The sequence below is a fragment of the Hippopotamus amphibius genome, chromosome 4 (assembly GCF_030028045.1).
Source record: "Hippopotamus amphibius kiboko isolate mHipAmp2 chromosome 4, mHipAmp2.hap2, whole genome shotgun sequence".
NCBI lineage: Eukaryota > Metazoa > Chordata > Mammalia > Artiodactyla > Hippopotamidae > Hippopotamus > Hippopotamus amphibius.
The window spans coordinates 93,469,570-93,486,298 of record NC_080189.1 but is presented as its reverse complement, the minus strand read 5'-3'; the positions used below and the strand labels follow the sequence as shown (position 1 = coordinate 93,486,298).

Below are 16,729 nucleotides of genomic sequence, written 5' to 3'. Positions count from 1 at the left end.
TCACTAATTCTGCTCTACATTTTATAAATGGCAAGTGAATCATGAAAGGTCATCTTGCTTTCAGACTAATTGCACTGCTTATTTTAATTTTAATCTCTGCCTCCACTTAAAGGAAGTTACCTTTAAAACGAATGTGGAGATTTTCATTAAATCTACATAACATTTTATTTCTCTGACCTTTTCCGATAAGGAAAGTCTATGAATTACTTTATTATGGAGAAAGATTTGGGAATTATTTTGCTATCTTGACTGCATCATTACGTTGTAGCCAATAAGCCCTTGCTTTTTTCCTCTTCATAGAGTGAATTTTAAACATGTATTCATAAGAAGAAAAACCTGGAATTTTATATTTTGTTCTGTTCTGTATTGTTCATAAAAAACGTATAATGGGATTCCAGGTTGGACATCCATCTCCAAAGCCTGGGAAACATGAGGCTTGAGTGATTTAAAAGAAGATCTTCTGCAAATGCTTAGAAATACTCAGAAGCCCATGCACACATTTTTCTGTGCATTGCTAAATTTGGGGTTAACTTGTAAAAATGAATGCTGAATAACTTAATTGGTCACATTAATCAAGCATCTTTTTTAATAATAGTTGCATTGAGAATCTTAGAGATAACCCCATTTGGGGCATTAGTTCATTAATTTCCTTGTGTTTTCAAAGGATAGCAAAGGCCATTTGCAACTGTAAGTGTAGATATGGAGTAATTAGTTGTGTTCTGCACATGTGTATCAGACATTGTGAGAGTAGAGGGGTTACACATATGCATTTGTTATAGGAAACTGCATAATATTCTGATATGTTTTAACAATTCTAACATTTTGTGTGTTTTCATTGATGACTTCAAAATGAGTATGGTTGCCTGCCTACCAGCTTTTTTTTAGTTTGTACAGTCATATTAAGACAGAGTTGGATGGCAGGCTTGTTTGACAGTCTTTGTGTCTAACATGTCCTGAATTTGGCTTGAGATTTGCACTGGAGTTTTCCTCCAGTGTGTACACCTACCATAAGACCAGAGTAGCCCTATGGCTCTTGTAAATTATTAAACTCAAGATGTTTTTCCTGTTGTACCTAATGACAATCTACCGAATGATACAGGATACCCACAGTTAATGAAGTTGAAATAAATACGGTCACATTGTTGGGTAAGAACCAATGGGATGAGCAAGTGCTATAAAGGAATCTGAATTTCCCTTCCAAAACAAACATGAGGGAAATTGCCTAGAAATGAGTTCTACAACAGTAGGTATTTAACCCCTCAAAAGAGAACACTTCAGATGATTTTATGCATGGTGTAATAGTAATGATAATAATACTCAGTCCATTTGTAATTTTTAATAGTGTACATTTGCTAGCAAGCACTGGAACGTTATGTATTGATATAATTCATTAGGGAGGGGGTAGCCAGGAAGGAGATAGTGATTGGTATGATGTAATTACTTTGCTTAAACATACCCCTGGTAGTCTTCTATTTTTGCCAACAAAGTATTTTAATATACTTTTCTGGCAGTATAGTATCTATGACATTTCTTCTTCAGCTAATTTATGGGTGTACTTTGTAGCTTATTTTCCATGTGTCTCTTCTGATTCCCTACAATGTAGAGAACTGGATGGCAAGACCAAATTAAGTACCCTAGTTGCCAAAAGCATTTTCCTGTCAAAGTAATATGTCTTTTCCTTCCCATGAGGAAGATGTTTGGATTTTCCATGAACTTGATGTGTCTTTTTTTTTTTTAAGTTATGTTTCATTTTTGTTTGTTTGTGTTTATGCTTCTCTTGTTTCTATTGCAGTTTGGCCTTGGTATTACCAACCTACAGTTTTTACTATATAAAAGCCAAAATAGAAGAGACAATAACTCAGGCCAGATGTAAGTACTGTGAAAGCGACTTCAGGGTCTATTTGTTATCTCCTGGTACCAGAGGTTTAAATACATCTAGACTTTGGAATACCCAAGGCTTATACCTTTTAGTAGGTGTTATTACCAAATCAACAGCAATGATTCTAACCCATCCCAAACATGCAAGGAACAAGAAATATTCTACATGGATAGAATATGAGCAGGTACTCCAGTCTCACTGGCAGTCCCCACTACCCTCCCCTGCCTTGCTCTGTGCTCATAGAATCATTGCAGTGCTGTGTCCTCTGTTGCTGTTGTTTTAAGGGTCTGCTAGCTGGCGCAGAATGTTTCACATAGTCTCTGCTCATGGCACTCTGCTAGTAAAGTTTTTCTTTTCTTTTCTTCTTTTTTTTTTTGCATTTGGCAAGAATGATATGCTCCACATCTTCGACTTTATTTGAATAAATTAAATTGCATTGGTCTTTGGCTTTGGTTTGGCAATTAACTTTCTTCTAATTATCCAAATTAATGTCTTCAGTAACTCAAATGGATTAGTTTCTTTTTTTTTAATCATCATTTGGAATGTGGAGTAATTATTAACACTAGTGCATATTTGAAGTCATTATTAATCTTTGTTTTGGGTGACTAGATTTAATAAAGTAAAATGACCATCATATCCTTTGCATATCACTCAATTATTCCTAACCACCTAAATTTTTTCCGGTATGATAAAGTAAGATATATATATGTGTATATATATATATGTATACACCTTTTACATCTGACTGAACATAAACTACAATTTCTTTCCTTTCTCTGTCAGTTCTTTTTTGCTCTCCTCAGTCCTGGTTCTCATTGTAGTAATTTAGACATTTATTTTTCCACTTTCACTTGATAGATAGATATGATGGTCTTTTAACAACCACCAACTGTGCATGAGCAAGTTCTTCACTTGATACATGAGGGGGTGCCTAGTGGGTCCTTGATGATTGGTAAATGCTTCTGTGTATAGCCTAGCATCATCGGTATTGTACTTGCCTTAGCCACTTTGCAAAATAGACCCTCGAAATAACCACAGTACAGAGAGGGTGCTCTAGTAGTAACTGACAGGACATACTTTCCAGTCTTCAAAAATATGTGTCTTTTTTTCCAGACTACAGCTGTACATAAGTAAACCTTTGATCTATGCACAATATTTTTATTCAAGAAAGTCATTGAATAAAATATTGTTTGTGACCCCCTTTGCTTTACCCTCTTTTTTTTTTTTGTTTCCCTGCTTTCTCTTTCTGATGGATTTTCACAGCAAAAAAGGGCAGAATGAAGGGCAAGTATTTTCTTGTTGCTCAATTTCTTTTTGTTTAGTACACTTGACATTTCCACTGATATTTCCATTCCTATTGGATATTATCCTCTGTGCTTCTCATTTGCTAGATTTTCCTCCATGATCACTCAGACCTTAGCAGCAAAAAAGGAGGAAAGACTATGCTTGTGTTTTCATATGTAACCTGTTTCACTTTCTGGTTCTTTCTTAAATATTTGTGTGTTTTTATCCTTCCACTTACTAATTCATACTAATATGAAGAATGCTATTAATTCACTAAAGGCATTAATGGGCTTATTGAAATTGCTTTCTTATAATGTTGATAAAATATTTAGGTTGACATTTTAAATAAATACCTCTGGTGTAACACTAACATAAGTCCCTTTTAAAAGGATATCTTGGTTATGGTAGGGTTAATTAGTAAATGGGAAAATTATCGACCTAGCATTTTCTTTGATGTAACTATTATAATCCATGTTATGAAATTAAAATTGATTTTATTACTGTTAAGTATTGGAGATCTGTATAGTCATTCATGTGTTTTAATTTAGGATGGAATTAGTCTATTTTTATTTTTCCTTATTAGGTTATGTTTCTAATGCCATTTTATTGACATCAAATCTCAGGATGCATATTCCAGATTGTCTAACCTCGTAACATTATCTTTGCAGATTCAGAAACACTGAAGCCGGATAATTTTGAAGAATCTGGCTATACGTTCATAGCACCAAGGTAGGTTTTGTTTTCTTTTTTATAGCTCACTGTGGTTATGTAGGCCTTCAATAACAGGTCTGAGTTGGGGTCAAGACTGCTGTGGGTTAGGCCATGCCAAATTATGGAACCAAATGAAACAAAAATTTTACAACTGAAAAAGAATTGTGTTCATTCATTCATTTACTCTTTCAGTACTTAGCAGCTGCTGTGTGCTAAACGATGTGCTGATTTGGGGATGTGGTGGTGAATAGGACAGATGGAGGTTTTGCTTTTGTTGGAACCAACAGTGTATCCAAAAACATGAATAGCTGCGCATTTGCATTTGTGACTACGTATACACATACAAACTCTCGCTCGCTTTCTCTCTCTCTTTCTCTCTACACACACACACATACACTGAGATAGATACTTACAGATAAATATATATGTATATATATATATATATATATATATACACAAGAATGTGTATACCTCATAGAATGACTTAACCTCATTACTGATTTTTTTAACATGTTTTCGGGAAAATATATTTTAATATAGTGAGATTTTTCTCACATAATTTTTAAGATTAGCATTCTTTTTCCTCCAAACCAAATTTACTTCTCTCTTATATAATCCCCCCTTCCTGTCTCTAATATACATCTTTATCTCTACCTCTATTTTTTTATAATTATTTGAAACGCTATACAGGAATCCAAGATTATTCTTTATTTCTTTCCTTAGTTTTTGATTCCCACTCTCTAGCAGACACGTGTAGTCATACAAATCAACAAATTCCTATTACCCAAGGCTAAATTATTGAATAAAATAGATTCAGAAGCAGGTAGTATTCAATTCTCACATTTTTTTCCTTCTTAAAGAAATCACTCTAAGAATATTGCTAAAAATTGGTCTCATTCTTTCCTTTTATTTCTGCATAAGAATATCTGAAGTTGTGGTTCTTACAAGTAGGGAATATATATATATATATATTACTTTGTGAGAATCTCTGTTAACCAAGCATATTCCTGGCTTTGTGAGTGACGGCACCCTTAAGCAGTTTTGCTGCTTGAATGTCCTTCTGTGTTGAACACTGCTGATCCCACCCTTCTTGGACCCTGCCTCCTCTTACTTGATGACACACTTTTCCGGTTTTCTTCCTCCACCCCTGGCTGCATGTTCCGTCTCTTTCATGAGCTTCCCTTCTTGGGCACATCATTCACATGAAGCTGCTGGCCAGGGCTCTCTTATCTTCCCATTCTGAGGCTTCGGACACACCACAGACGCCCAGTATTCTGTGCGACAGTTTGGGGTGATGGCGCCCAAATCTACAGGATGGTCATAACATCGAGAAACAAAACAGACACAATGTGTGGTTTCCTGACCTTACAGTACAAGATCAAACCGTATATCTGTGTCCAGACTTTATTTCAATATGACTCATTCATGTTTACGGAGCCTTATAGCGTTTCCCTTCAAGGTGCTTCAAACTCAGTATCTCCTGAACATGTGTCCCTCTTCGGAAAACTCTTCTTTCCTGTTGCCTCAGTGACAAAAATACTATCCTCCCCAAAGGCCCAGTCATGAAACCTGATAGATGTCTTTGCTCCTTTTCCCTTATATCTAACTCCTGGTCAATCAAGAAGTCTTGCCAAATAGCATTTATGTTATGAGTATCAAGTATGTCTGTCAAACTCTGCTCTCTTTGTTCTAGTGCAGGCCACTGTCTGCCCTCATCTAAACTCCTAAGGCTAATTGATCTCCCTGCTCCAGTATTTCTCCCTTATTTCCCATTTCTGTATCCTTTCTGTAACCAGAGGGAGTTTCTAAACGTTCACTACAATTATGTTTCTCATCTGTTAAATACTAACCAGTGGCTTAGTATTGTCCTCATGAGAATCTGTACTGTATAGGATAGCTTTCAAATGTTCTGTCACTAGGTCCCAGTTTACCAGTGTGGTCCCCTATACTCCAGGTCAGGGGCTGATAAACTAGTCTGCAGATCGGCTGCCTGTTTTATACGTAAAGTTTTATTAGAACGCAGCCATGCACGGCCATTTGTTGATGTATTCCCTGTGGCTGCTGTCACTACAAAGGCAGAGCTGAGGGGTTGTGCCTAGATCTTTTAGCCCATAGAGCCTGAATCATTTTCTCTCTTGCCCTTTAAGAAACAGTTGGCCAACCTCTGCTTTAAAATCCAGCCACACTAAACTTTTCTTAGTTCCTAAAATGCGTTGTTTTTGCCTCCTTACCTCTTTTCATCCACTAACTTTCTTTTCTATTTTGGTTTGAACGCACACACTCCCAATCCTTCCCAAACTCCAACTTCAAAGCTCCTTGATCTGGGAATTTCTTTCCCATCATCACTGGATTAGACATCCTTGCTGACTGCTTCGTAGAGTCCAGTAGTTCCCATACTAGAGCACTGGCCACGTTTCATTTTATTTACTTTCCCCAACAGAGACACGATGGCATCTCTTTGACTTGCCATTCAATACTCAACATCAAATCCACTGCCTGGCACACAGTAAGGGCTTCATAAATATTTGATGACTAGGGAATCATAGATATATGAGAAGTATTTTAAAAAATCATATTAATAATAATACCTGCAATCTTAGCAATTTTTTGATACAAGTAACTTTGAGCAACTGCTAAAACTAGTTGTAGCTGGAAAGCAGACTGTTAATGTAGCACAGATGTGAGAAGAGATTGGGATATTAGGTGTGCTATGTTGGTGAGACTCTCCCTCCATCTCAGGCCTGTGATTTTCTCTGGGCAGCTTCTTGACTCATTTCTCTCAATTATTAAACAGCAAACCATGCAGATTGGCTCTTTCACCCTCACCATTAAACAAGGTGGAAAGGATGGTAAACGTCCAAGTACTCCCGGAGAGGATGAATCTCTCTCTCAATCCCAATTCCCAATTCATGGGCAATGGATTTTGTGTAGTTCAGCAAGGATTAGCATATGGACCATTTCAATGGCCTAAGTCACGTTCGTTATCAATATGACTGGCGGGAAGAATTCGCCTGTGTGTGGGGAAGCAGGAAATACCAGAGAAGGGAAGCAATGTTGTAGCTTGTGGGACAAATCAATGAGTGTCCTCCCTAGTTCACATGTGTTAAGCCTTTTGCATGAATGATTATATTTACCCATCAAAAGAACTCTATAATAAATGAGTATTATATATTATCCTATTTCACAGATTAGGAAATGGTCTTAGAGATGTTAAATAATATGGGATTTGAATCAATTTCCTTGCTACTCGAAGGTATAGATATCTACATTGAATATATACATACTTAGGGAATCTCAAAAGAATGTCCAGTGCAGCTGAGTAAAATATTTTCATAGGGAACATTTCCTGGAAAAGTGAGCATTCAATGTGTATTCAAAGATTTGTGGATCGTAAACTGATCGAAAAGTGGGATAAAAAAAATTGGTGAGAGAAGACAGACGTTTATGTAGTATAGAACATCCAGCATATGTGTTTGTCACTGTTATTAATGAGAAACAGTGAAGCAAACTCTAGAGAAAGACTTTCAGGGTCTGTTTCCCAGCTCTTCATTGTCATAGTTGTGTTACTCAGATTCTCTGCGTCTTAGTTTCTTTACTTGCAAAATGGTGCTAACAGTAATCCCTACCTCGTGGAGTTTTTATAAGCTCCAAGTGAGATAATACTGCATGCAGAATACTTAGCATAACTCTTGGTATGACATGAGCTCTAAATAATTATGTTATTATTATTGATGGTTGTAGTAAGAGGTAGGAGGAGAAGGGATAGTTATGTAATAAAGGATGTGATGGGAATTCCCTGGTGGTCCAGTGGTTAGCACTCGGTACTTTCACGGCCATGGGCCTGGGTTCGATCCCTGGTCAGGGAACTAAGAACCCACAAGGCGTGCTGCTTTGCCAATGATAGTAATAAAGAATGTTAAAAAGTTATTTTAAAATAATTTTAAGAAGAAAGCTCTTGAATTTTAAAGGTAGAACCATTTTTGTTAATTCTTAAATAATTAAACTATTTGATCCTAATTAGTACTCAGTTTTTGCAATTTCCTAGAATTTTAAAAGACTGCTGGAAAGGGAAGCATTGAGAATAAAGTGTTCCTACTTTAAGAGAAGTTACAGTCATAGGGATGAAAGTCTACAACATGATTTAATTTTTCTATCTTGGATAATGAGAAATGAGAAAGCACTTTGAAGATAAGTTACAATAAGAAAGAAATAAAAGTATGTGATCACCAGTCATTAAATGCTAATTTGTGATGTATAACCTATGTAAGTTTGTGGAATAGAATGAGAACAAACTCACTTTCAGTATTCTAGAAATAAATAACTTGCCAAATTTCTAATACCGAAAATCTTTGACTTTACAGCCATTTAAGTTACAAATTCTATTTTGGTCAGAAACACAAAGTGACCAAAGAAAGATTACATAGCTTTCAGGCCCTGAAGGTATTTTCAGCAAATCAAAATTGAATTTGTTTCTTTAAAGCCTTCCAGAGGTTTTTCCACCTTGCTACTTAATCTTTTTTAGGAAAAAAAAAATTCCTCAGAAAAATAATAATGAATATGTGTAAAATTGTTCTTTTAGAAAAACAGTGCCTCATAGAAAGTTTATCAGCAAGTTTTCCCACATGTCCTGAGGGAACTCAGCAGTTGTGGTAACCACAGTTACTGCCTGTCACGCACTTCCCTAGGGTGGTTCCTTTGGGACCAGATCCTAGGAAATGCCGATTATCTTGAGTTTCAAGTTCCCAGCCCTGTGCTGAATAGTCATTAGGCTAACAGGCAACCGGTGTTGATGCTGTCTATCTAGCCACACGTCTGCATCTCAAATACTTCAGTCAGGCTCTCGCTACTTATTGCCTACTGCCCAGGCAGCCTACCTTGCCTGGTGCGTGACTTTCTGTTGTTCTGGATCATTCATATTACTGGAGAAAACTCATTCCCCTGACACAGTATTCAGCATCGTGTTGTCTCACATTTCCATTGTTTAAATTCTTTCGCTTCTGTTCCCATCCTAATTCAACAACTCTCCTTAATGGTAGTTTCAACACTTTCACCGCTTTTGCCATTACGATACATCAAATGGTCAATATTATCTTTAGACAGCTTCAAAGTTGGGCACAACTGAGCCAGTAAGGATAAAAACAAAAACAAAACGAAACATGATGACATTGCCTAAACCAATTGCTCACAACATTAAGAACCTTCTATTGGTAGAGGTCAAAGCTGCTTTTGGCCTGAAGTTTTGTGACTATGAAAGCTCACAAAGTGAAAGTTCAGAGCACATTGTATGTTATGTTAAAACACTAATTAGTGATCTGAAGACCTTGCTTCCCTTCAGGGCTTGACCATTTGCTAGTTGGGTGCCTTTGGGTAAGTCTTTTTACATCTTTGAATGTCAGTTTCCTCACCATTAAAATATTAAATTATCTTCCGATAAAGTTATTTTTTAGGATTAAATGATTAAAAGATAATTTTAGAAATGCCTTTTAAATAATAACATGGAATTTTAAAAATGGTTTCATTAATAATTATTTCATTTGGTCCTTCTGAAACATTTTATTTAATCCTTCTAAAGCTTTCCCATCAGCTTCTAATTCTGTGAGATACTAATTCAATATATTGGCCTTTTGACTTCCAGGCTAGTGTTATTTCCAAAAAGCATAGCAGTGTTGGAAGAAGTCAGTTTTAGCTCTGTCAGTAATTAAATGAGTATTAATTATGAAAACTTTTTAAACATCGTCGCTAAACTAAAATTTTCCATGAACCTGGAAGTCTTGTTTTTAAAGTTCTGACATTCTATTCCTCTCTGCTCTCTGAGGCTTTGTATTTAGATAATGGCCTTGCATCCGAAAATGTTTACTTTTTGATTGCATTTTTGTCTTGAATATTTGATTATCCAATCTGTTAGTTGTATTAACCTAGTTATTATAATTGCAATCTTATAATATTTATGCTGCCTTACATTTATTCTGAATTTTCAAAACACTTAGAATAGCAGTTCTCAAACCCACCCTGTGGGTTCCAAAGTCTCTTTGAGAGAATCCACAAGGACAAAGCTATTTTCCTAACAGTGTTAAATGGCATTTGTCTTTCTCATCATATTGACATTTGACAGGACAAAAGCAATGGTGAGCTCTGATACCTTATCAGGAATCAAGACAGTGGTACTGAAGACTACTGGTAGCCATTGTAATCTTCATTGCCAGGTGCCCATGTTGAGGAAAAAGCCAGTGTCATTTTTAAAATATCCTTGATTAAAAAAGTAAGAATTATTAATTTTATTGAGGTTTACCCTTGAGTATATGTCTTTTACTCTGTAAAAAAAAATAATGAAGTTTTACTGCATACCAGAGTAACTTGGCTATCTCCAAAAACTGTTTGAACTGAGAGCTAAAATAGGAGCTTCGTGCTTTTTTCCATAAGATAGCATTTTACTAGAAAGAATGAATGACAGATGAACTATGGTTATTCAGACTTGGGTATTTGGCAGACATTTTCTCAAAAATCAATTGAGCCTTTTACTTTGAAGAAGACAACTGAAAGCATTTGTCCCCAATGACAAAAGCTGAACTTTCAAACAAAAATTAGGATTTTAGGAAAGTTATATTCATTATTGTAAGCATGACAGCTTCCCAGTAGTCATAGACTTATCTGGTGAGATTAGTGATGTTATTAATGAATATGAATTTTCAATATCATATAATAAAATGTTACCATTTGGAACATCTGCATTATTCATATTTTCCAAATAACCAATTTATGATGTGATAAAATAATGATGGGTAAAAGATTCATTCAAAATGTAAGATGGTGCGTTGAATTTTAATATAATAGAGTACAAAAAGTTCATTGGTATTGTTTCAGATTCCATATCACAAATTACAAATCAGGAAATTGCAAATAATCAAGTTTTAGTGTGTTATTAAAAAAAAAAGAATAGCCACAATTATCTGGAAAGATTGCTAAAATAATTCTGTCTTTTCCAACTGGCTATCTGTATGAGAATGTACTTTTTTCATTGTGCCAACACAATCTTGCAGTCAATTGAATGCAGAGGCACATTTGTCTTCTAAGTCAGGAATTACAGAAAATTCGCAAATAGGTAAATCAATGCAACTTTTTTCTTACTAGATTTTTTTAAAATGAAATATAAGATGTCATAAAAATATTAACATAATGGGTTTATTGTAGATATTTGATATTTTTAAATTTCTCAGTCTTAATTTCTATATGCGAATTGCTAACCTGCAACATAAAATGACAATAGTACAGAAGCTAACATTTATTGAGCACCATCTGTCCAGAGTTCAGATGCTTACTATATGGTCTATAATCCCTACCCCTTGCCGTGGAAGTATTATTCCATTATAGAGATGAGGAAATGGAGATAACCAGAATTCAACAGTGTGCAAAGTCATGCAGCTAGTAAAAAGTTTAAAAATTGTTTTCACTGATTACTGTGTACATTTTTGTAAAGTTTTCATTTTAACACCTAATATTCTAAATTTTTTTCAGAGATTATTGCAATGATCTTAAAATATCAGATAATAACACCGAATTTCTTTTAAATTTTAATGAGTTTATTGATAGAAAAACTCCGAACAACCCATCATGTAAGTATGCATTAATTTCCAATAATTGCTTCATTGTGGTTATATCCAAAGTAGTCAAATCTTGGTTCAGTGTAGTTTGTTGGTATGCTGGTTTATTTACTTTTTGAATTTTTAATGGTAACAATTTGACCCTTAATTTTTTTATATATTAAAGAAATTTTCATTCTATTATTAAGTAAAATCTGATGTTCAAAGCCAGGCATTAAATACTTGCAAATGGTTAGATGTAAATAGGATATGCTTACCTTTGCATCTCTTAAATTTAGGAAATTTAATTTGGAATGATTTTTTAAAGGTTTTGTATCGCATTGTCCTTGCTATGTAGAGGAAAACACAGCACAGTTTAATCAAGTTATTTATATTCTCCAATTTATATAATGAATTTCAACATGGATAGCATGAAAACAAAGTATAAATAGAGATATAACATTTACTGGATTTTTTTCTTCCTGATATTCTATTTTGATCACAGTTAACTTTACTCTTAAAAAATATGTTTAAAAATCTTAAATTTTTAAATCTTAAATATTTTAAATCTTAAAAAATATATTTCTCATTTTATGAAGGAAAGCAAGTTGGAATGGATAAATTTTAGTAGTTTTTAACCATGTTATTTGTCTTTCAGATAAATTTGCATCATTTATACTATGAAATCTCATAGAGATTTATGGATTTTTGGCTCTTAAAACATTTAAAAATCTTAAATGTTTTTTTCTTCTTAAAAATACCCTATTTATTAAAAAGTACTATCAGGAGAAAATGCAGTATAAATAGGAAATAAGAGAGAAAAACCAACTGCCTGGCAAAAATTACCTTACTAGATATAACTTGAAGACAAAAGTACACAGAAATGAGTTTTTTGTTCTCTTTCTCCTTTTCTTCCATCTTGCCCTTTCTCCTCTCTCTCCCCCAGTTTCCTCCTCTCTTTCTTTTTTGTTCTTCTTAAAAATTGTTTCTCCTGCTGTCAGGAAGGGTTGAATAAAGTGTTTCCTCAGTTATAAAAAATGAAAATCCCTTCTTAAAGCTGTCTCTCAAACTTATATTTATCTCATAAGAAGAAATAACTACTGAGCACCTCTAACACGAGTTAGCCAGTTGCTTTAAAGGGCCACTCGAGAAACCTGTCTTGAGTAGGTGAAGTCTGCACTGTTCGTGTCTGAACACATGTGATCTCAGAACTTTCTGCACAGTGTGAGCTCACTCTGAGCAGAGCCTTTACAATGTTATTATTTATTGCCAAGAGAGAAATGAAGTAACAAGATTTGACCATTCCTTTAATTGGATGTCTCTTGTCCCAGAGAAGTAAAAATATTTAAACAAAATACTTTTAGTAAAACAGCACTGATATCCATACTGTTATTGATGTTCTTCAGTCTCTTCCTTCATTTCAATTAACTTTTCTTCTGCCTCCCCTATAACTCTATGGGAAATGTTTCAGATGATTATGTAACATTGTAAAGAATTCAGAGCTTATTGGATGTTTTATTATAAAAAAGCTAATAGCTATGAAATAATTTATATTTTCCTTTGACAGTGTTATATATTGTAATCTATAAAACCAACTCTAAAAGTAGATAGCAGTGATCAAAATGTAACTGACCTAAATGTTTTTTAATTTTAAAGAGGTGCAGTCAAGTTTAATTTTGCTTTATAAAAGTACTTAATCCATCAGTAAAATTACAGTTCTCACCTATTGTTTAAGTTAATTTATTAACCTACCTGTGTACGCTGCAGAGCGGTTGTCTTCTTCATGTTCTTTATTTTTGAATTCAGGTAAGTATGAAAAGTGTGTGTTTAAAATGGTAAAGCTTAATCCTAGCGATCTATTGCATATAATCAGCTGCAGGAGACAGATTTCAAGATCCATTTGAGGCTTGGAGCATAATGAAAATATAAATGAAATTATGCAATTACTTGCAACATCGATTTATATTACAGATTAAAATAATGGTCCCTTTGTTTTACTTAAAAGGATTTAGGAATTAAAAGGATTTAAGAATTAAAATCTATCATTCACTTTCCAAATGGATTGTTTTTTATAGTGATTGTTTCTAAAATAATGTTTTGAAAATTCCTAGAATAAATTGAAATGAAGTCTAAAATATGAATTAAATTGAACCTTTAAGTGAAAGATACACTGAGTTAAAGAAATTAAAGGAACTAAAATGTTTTCTAGCCTATCCCACCCCCAACTCTTGTAGTAATAGAATATTAAGTAAGAGAGTATATTCTTTATCTGAATAAAATGAAATCTTATCATAAATGTGAAGTTTCAGAGGGTACTTGTAAGTAATTTCAGAGCTTTAGGGGCTTAGAGCACAGGAGCAGAGAGAAAGGGAAGAAGGCAACATTGTTTATTTAAGAGAGTGTATTAATTGACCCTTGGTCCTCATTCCTCATTGTCTCTTCCCTCCATTACCTTTGAACTTGGGCTAATATGCACTTCACTTACTCCAGAAATGACAACCTGAAGCCTTGCTCTTTCACCAATACCAGTAGATTCCAAAAGCCAGTCTTGGAGTAGGCCTGGTCTATGATAGTTATTCTGTTCCTTGACAACCCCCCCCCCAAAAAAAAACCCTATATGTATTATACACTTTTATATTTATATATGAAATTGTCTATGAAATTATGATGTTTTGGAATCTTTATCTTTTTGATAACATTTACAAAATAATTTACCTCATTTAGAATTGGGTTTTCCGCTTCTAATTTTGTTCATATGCTGAAAAATGGCAGGAAGAGGAACAACTGAAAAAAATGCAGAAAATTAATAAGCATACATTTTCAAATTCATAGAAGTATTATCTACTCTAAATTGCTTTTGGAAATAGAAAATACATTTGTTTCCTTATTATCCTAATTAAACTATGTGGGTGTAATTGAGGCTCTCCTTTTTCTGTGTTAGGCAACACGGACTTGATTAATAGAGTCTTGCTGGATGCAGGCTTTACAAATGAACTTGTCCAAAATTACTGGAGTAAGCAGAAAAACATGTAAGTATTTGTGTTTATTAATAAGAGATATATTTTGTATTTCAGTTTAGCTTCTCTCTGGGAAGTTCTTGGAAAATAGGTCTCATAAATTTAAAGTTTATTATTTATCTTTAATAACAATTTCTCAAGAAAACCATTTTGCAGTTGTTTACAACGTGAATTTTCAGTTGTGGGTGTGTGTCAGGACTAACATCTGCCATTACTCAGCTTTACACGCGTAGGCACTACAGTGTGAACAACCAAACTATATAGGTGTGCTTGCATGTGTCTCAGTGTTTGTGGTAAAATGGGGCTTCTAGTGAATGTTCAGTTAGCTTTCGAATAGCCCTGCCCTACATCCAGTTAAGAAATTGAGAACTCTGATGATGCTTCTCATTTCCTGTCTCTTCACTACCCCATTTCCAATCACCAAATGGTAAATATTTTTTTGCTAAAAATGTTTTCCTCTCTTCTTCATACTCAAGGTTCTAATTTTTTTTCCATTTCTAAGAAACCACAGCAGCTAATTTTTGTGCCTTCAGTGCTTCTGATTCCTCTGCCCACAGCCCCCGGTCTGTTCTCCATGTAACTCATACTTGCCAGAGTCTCACTTTTAAAACGGAGTCCTCATTTCAGGATGACGGTGAAGCAACCTCTCCAGCGTGGATTTCAGGGTCATTTGTGTGCTGACCATTCTTCGGAAGTTTATACTTGGAACTTTCCTTCCTGTTCTTTCTCACCTCATGCCTTATGGTTTTTTACACCAAATACTACCACTTGTCACTAGCTTTCCCTTATGTGTACTCTTTGCTTTACATGTGATGTCTTCCTGTGACCTCTGTTAACTCCTGTTCCATCTTCAAAATGCAACTATATCATTATTTCTTATGAACTGTCTTCCTTAAGTATGCTCCCTTTATTTTGTAGATGTTTTAAGAAATATCTAAAAACTACACTTTGTTAAAGCATAGTTTACATCTATTGATATATTTACTTTGGCTTCCTTTATCTTAGGAGCTCATTTTATTTCTCTTTGTACTATTGACATCTAAGCTAATACCTTACAAAGAATAAGTTGAATGAAAATTCCTTCTTCTGTCTTCTGTTCCAGCAAGGGAGTGAAAGCACGGTTTGTTGTGACTGATGGTGGAATTACCAGAGTTTATCCCAAAGAGTAAGTTCAAATAACATCTGTAAAAACTACTACATTACAAACGACTATTCCAAGGATTTGTACATTACTGTATAAGGAAGCCATTCTTCAGAGAAACTATTACTACTAGATTAAATTGGAGTTTATTTAAAGTACCTAATTATGAAAATACTCCATTTCTTTAAAAAATGCTATTATATGACTCTTCAATGATGTTTTAGCTCGTCTTATATATTATAAAATTATAAGAGGTTTTAAGAGATTTTTTCTTTTTGCAGACATAAGCTAACCTGGTTAAATGAACATAATGGTTATTACGAATATGTCTATTGGCAATATTTGCATAGCTCTTCATTGTTTTCACTCTTCTACGGATTTTATCTGTGTTTATCTTCAGAAGAGTCCATAAAGTGGGCTGTGTAGGCTTCTTAATATTAGTTGACTTATGAATTGACTTGTCCATAATTACCTGGTTAGTAAATGGCAGAGTAAAACTAGGAGTCAGCTTTTTCTGCGCCTTCATTCTGTGCTGATCCTATTGCTTAGTAACGAATGTCACTTACACCATCAATCACCGCTGACTTCCTCAGACTTACCTGAGATGCAGACATATCTGTAAAGTTCCGTGATGTCCACAAAGGGAAAAGTAAGTTATCACATAGATTAAAGAATAAAAATGATGAGCCATTTCCTCCTTAGGGCTGGAGAAAATTGGCAAGAAAACCCAGAAACATATGAGGACAGCTTCTATAAAAGAAGTCTAGATAACGCTAACTATGTTTTCACTGCTCCCTACTTTAACAGTAAGTATTGCTTTAGAATTCAGCCATCTCAATTCCCTTTTTTAAAATAAATTGTTGGTACTACCTGTTTCCCCCCAACAATATATGTTATTTGCTCAGAATAGTCCTTATTGGTCATATACCATATGCATGACTTTGGAAAGACAGAAGTATCCATTTACTTGAGGAGGTAAAAGGCATCCAGAGGAAATCAGCCACCCAGTAATGTAAAGACAGCATATCTACAGGCAGGTAAAAGGCATCTAGAGGAAATCAGCCACCCAGTAATGTAAAGACAGCATATCTACAGGCAGGCATAATACATTAAAACACAT

At 34.5% G+C, this 16,729-nt stretch overlaps 1 protein-coding gene across 3 annotated transcripts in view; it reads left to right on the top strand.

Annotated features, from left to right (window-relative positions):
* The window catches only part of CACNA2D1 (calcium voltage-gated channel auxiliary subunit alpha2delta 1), a 587,574-nt gene that overhangs the window by 542,741 nt on the left and 28,104 nt on the right, over window positions 1–16,729 (top strand). For all 3 annotated transcript variants that reach the window (XM_057730987.1, XM_057730986.1, XM_057730985.1), the window contains 6 exons: window positions 1,793–1,869; window positions 3,832–3,892; window positions 11,387–11,484; window positions 14,393–14,480; window positions 15,571–15,633; window positions 16,312–16,415. In XM_057730987.1, coding sequence (XP_057586970.1) covers window positions 1,793–1,869; window positions 3,832–3,892; window positions 11,387–11,484; window positions 14,393–14,480; window positions 15,571–15,633; window positions 16,312–16,415 — 491 coding nt within the window. The remainder of the gene's footprint in view (window positions 1–1,792; window positions 1,870–3,831; window positions 3,893–11,386; window positions 11,485–14,392; window positions 14,481–15,570; window positions 15,634–16,311; window positions 16,416–16,729) is intronic.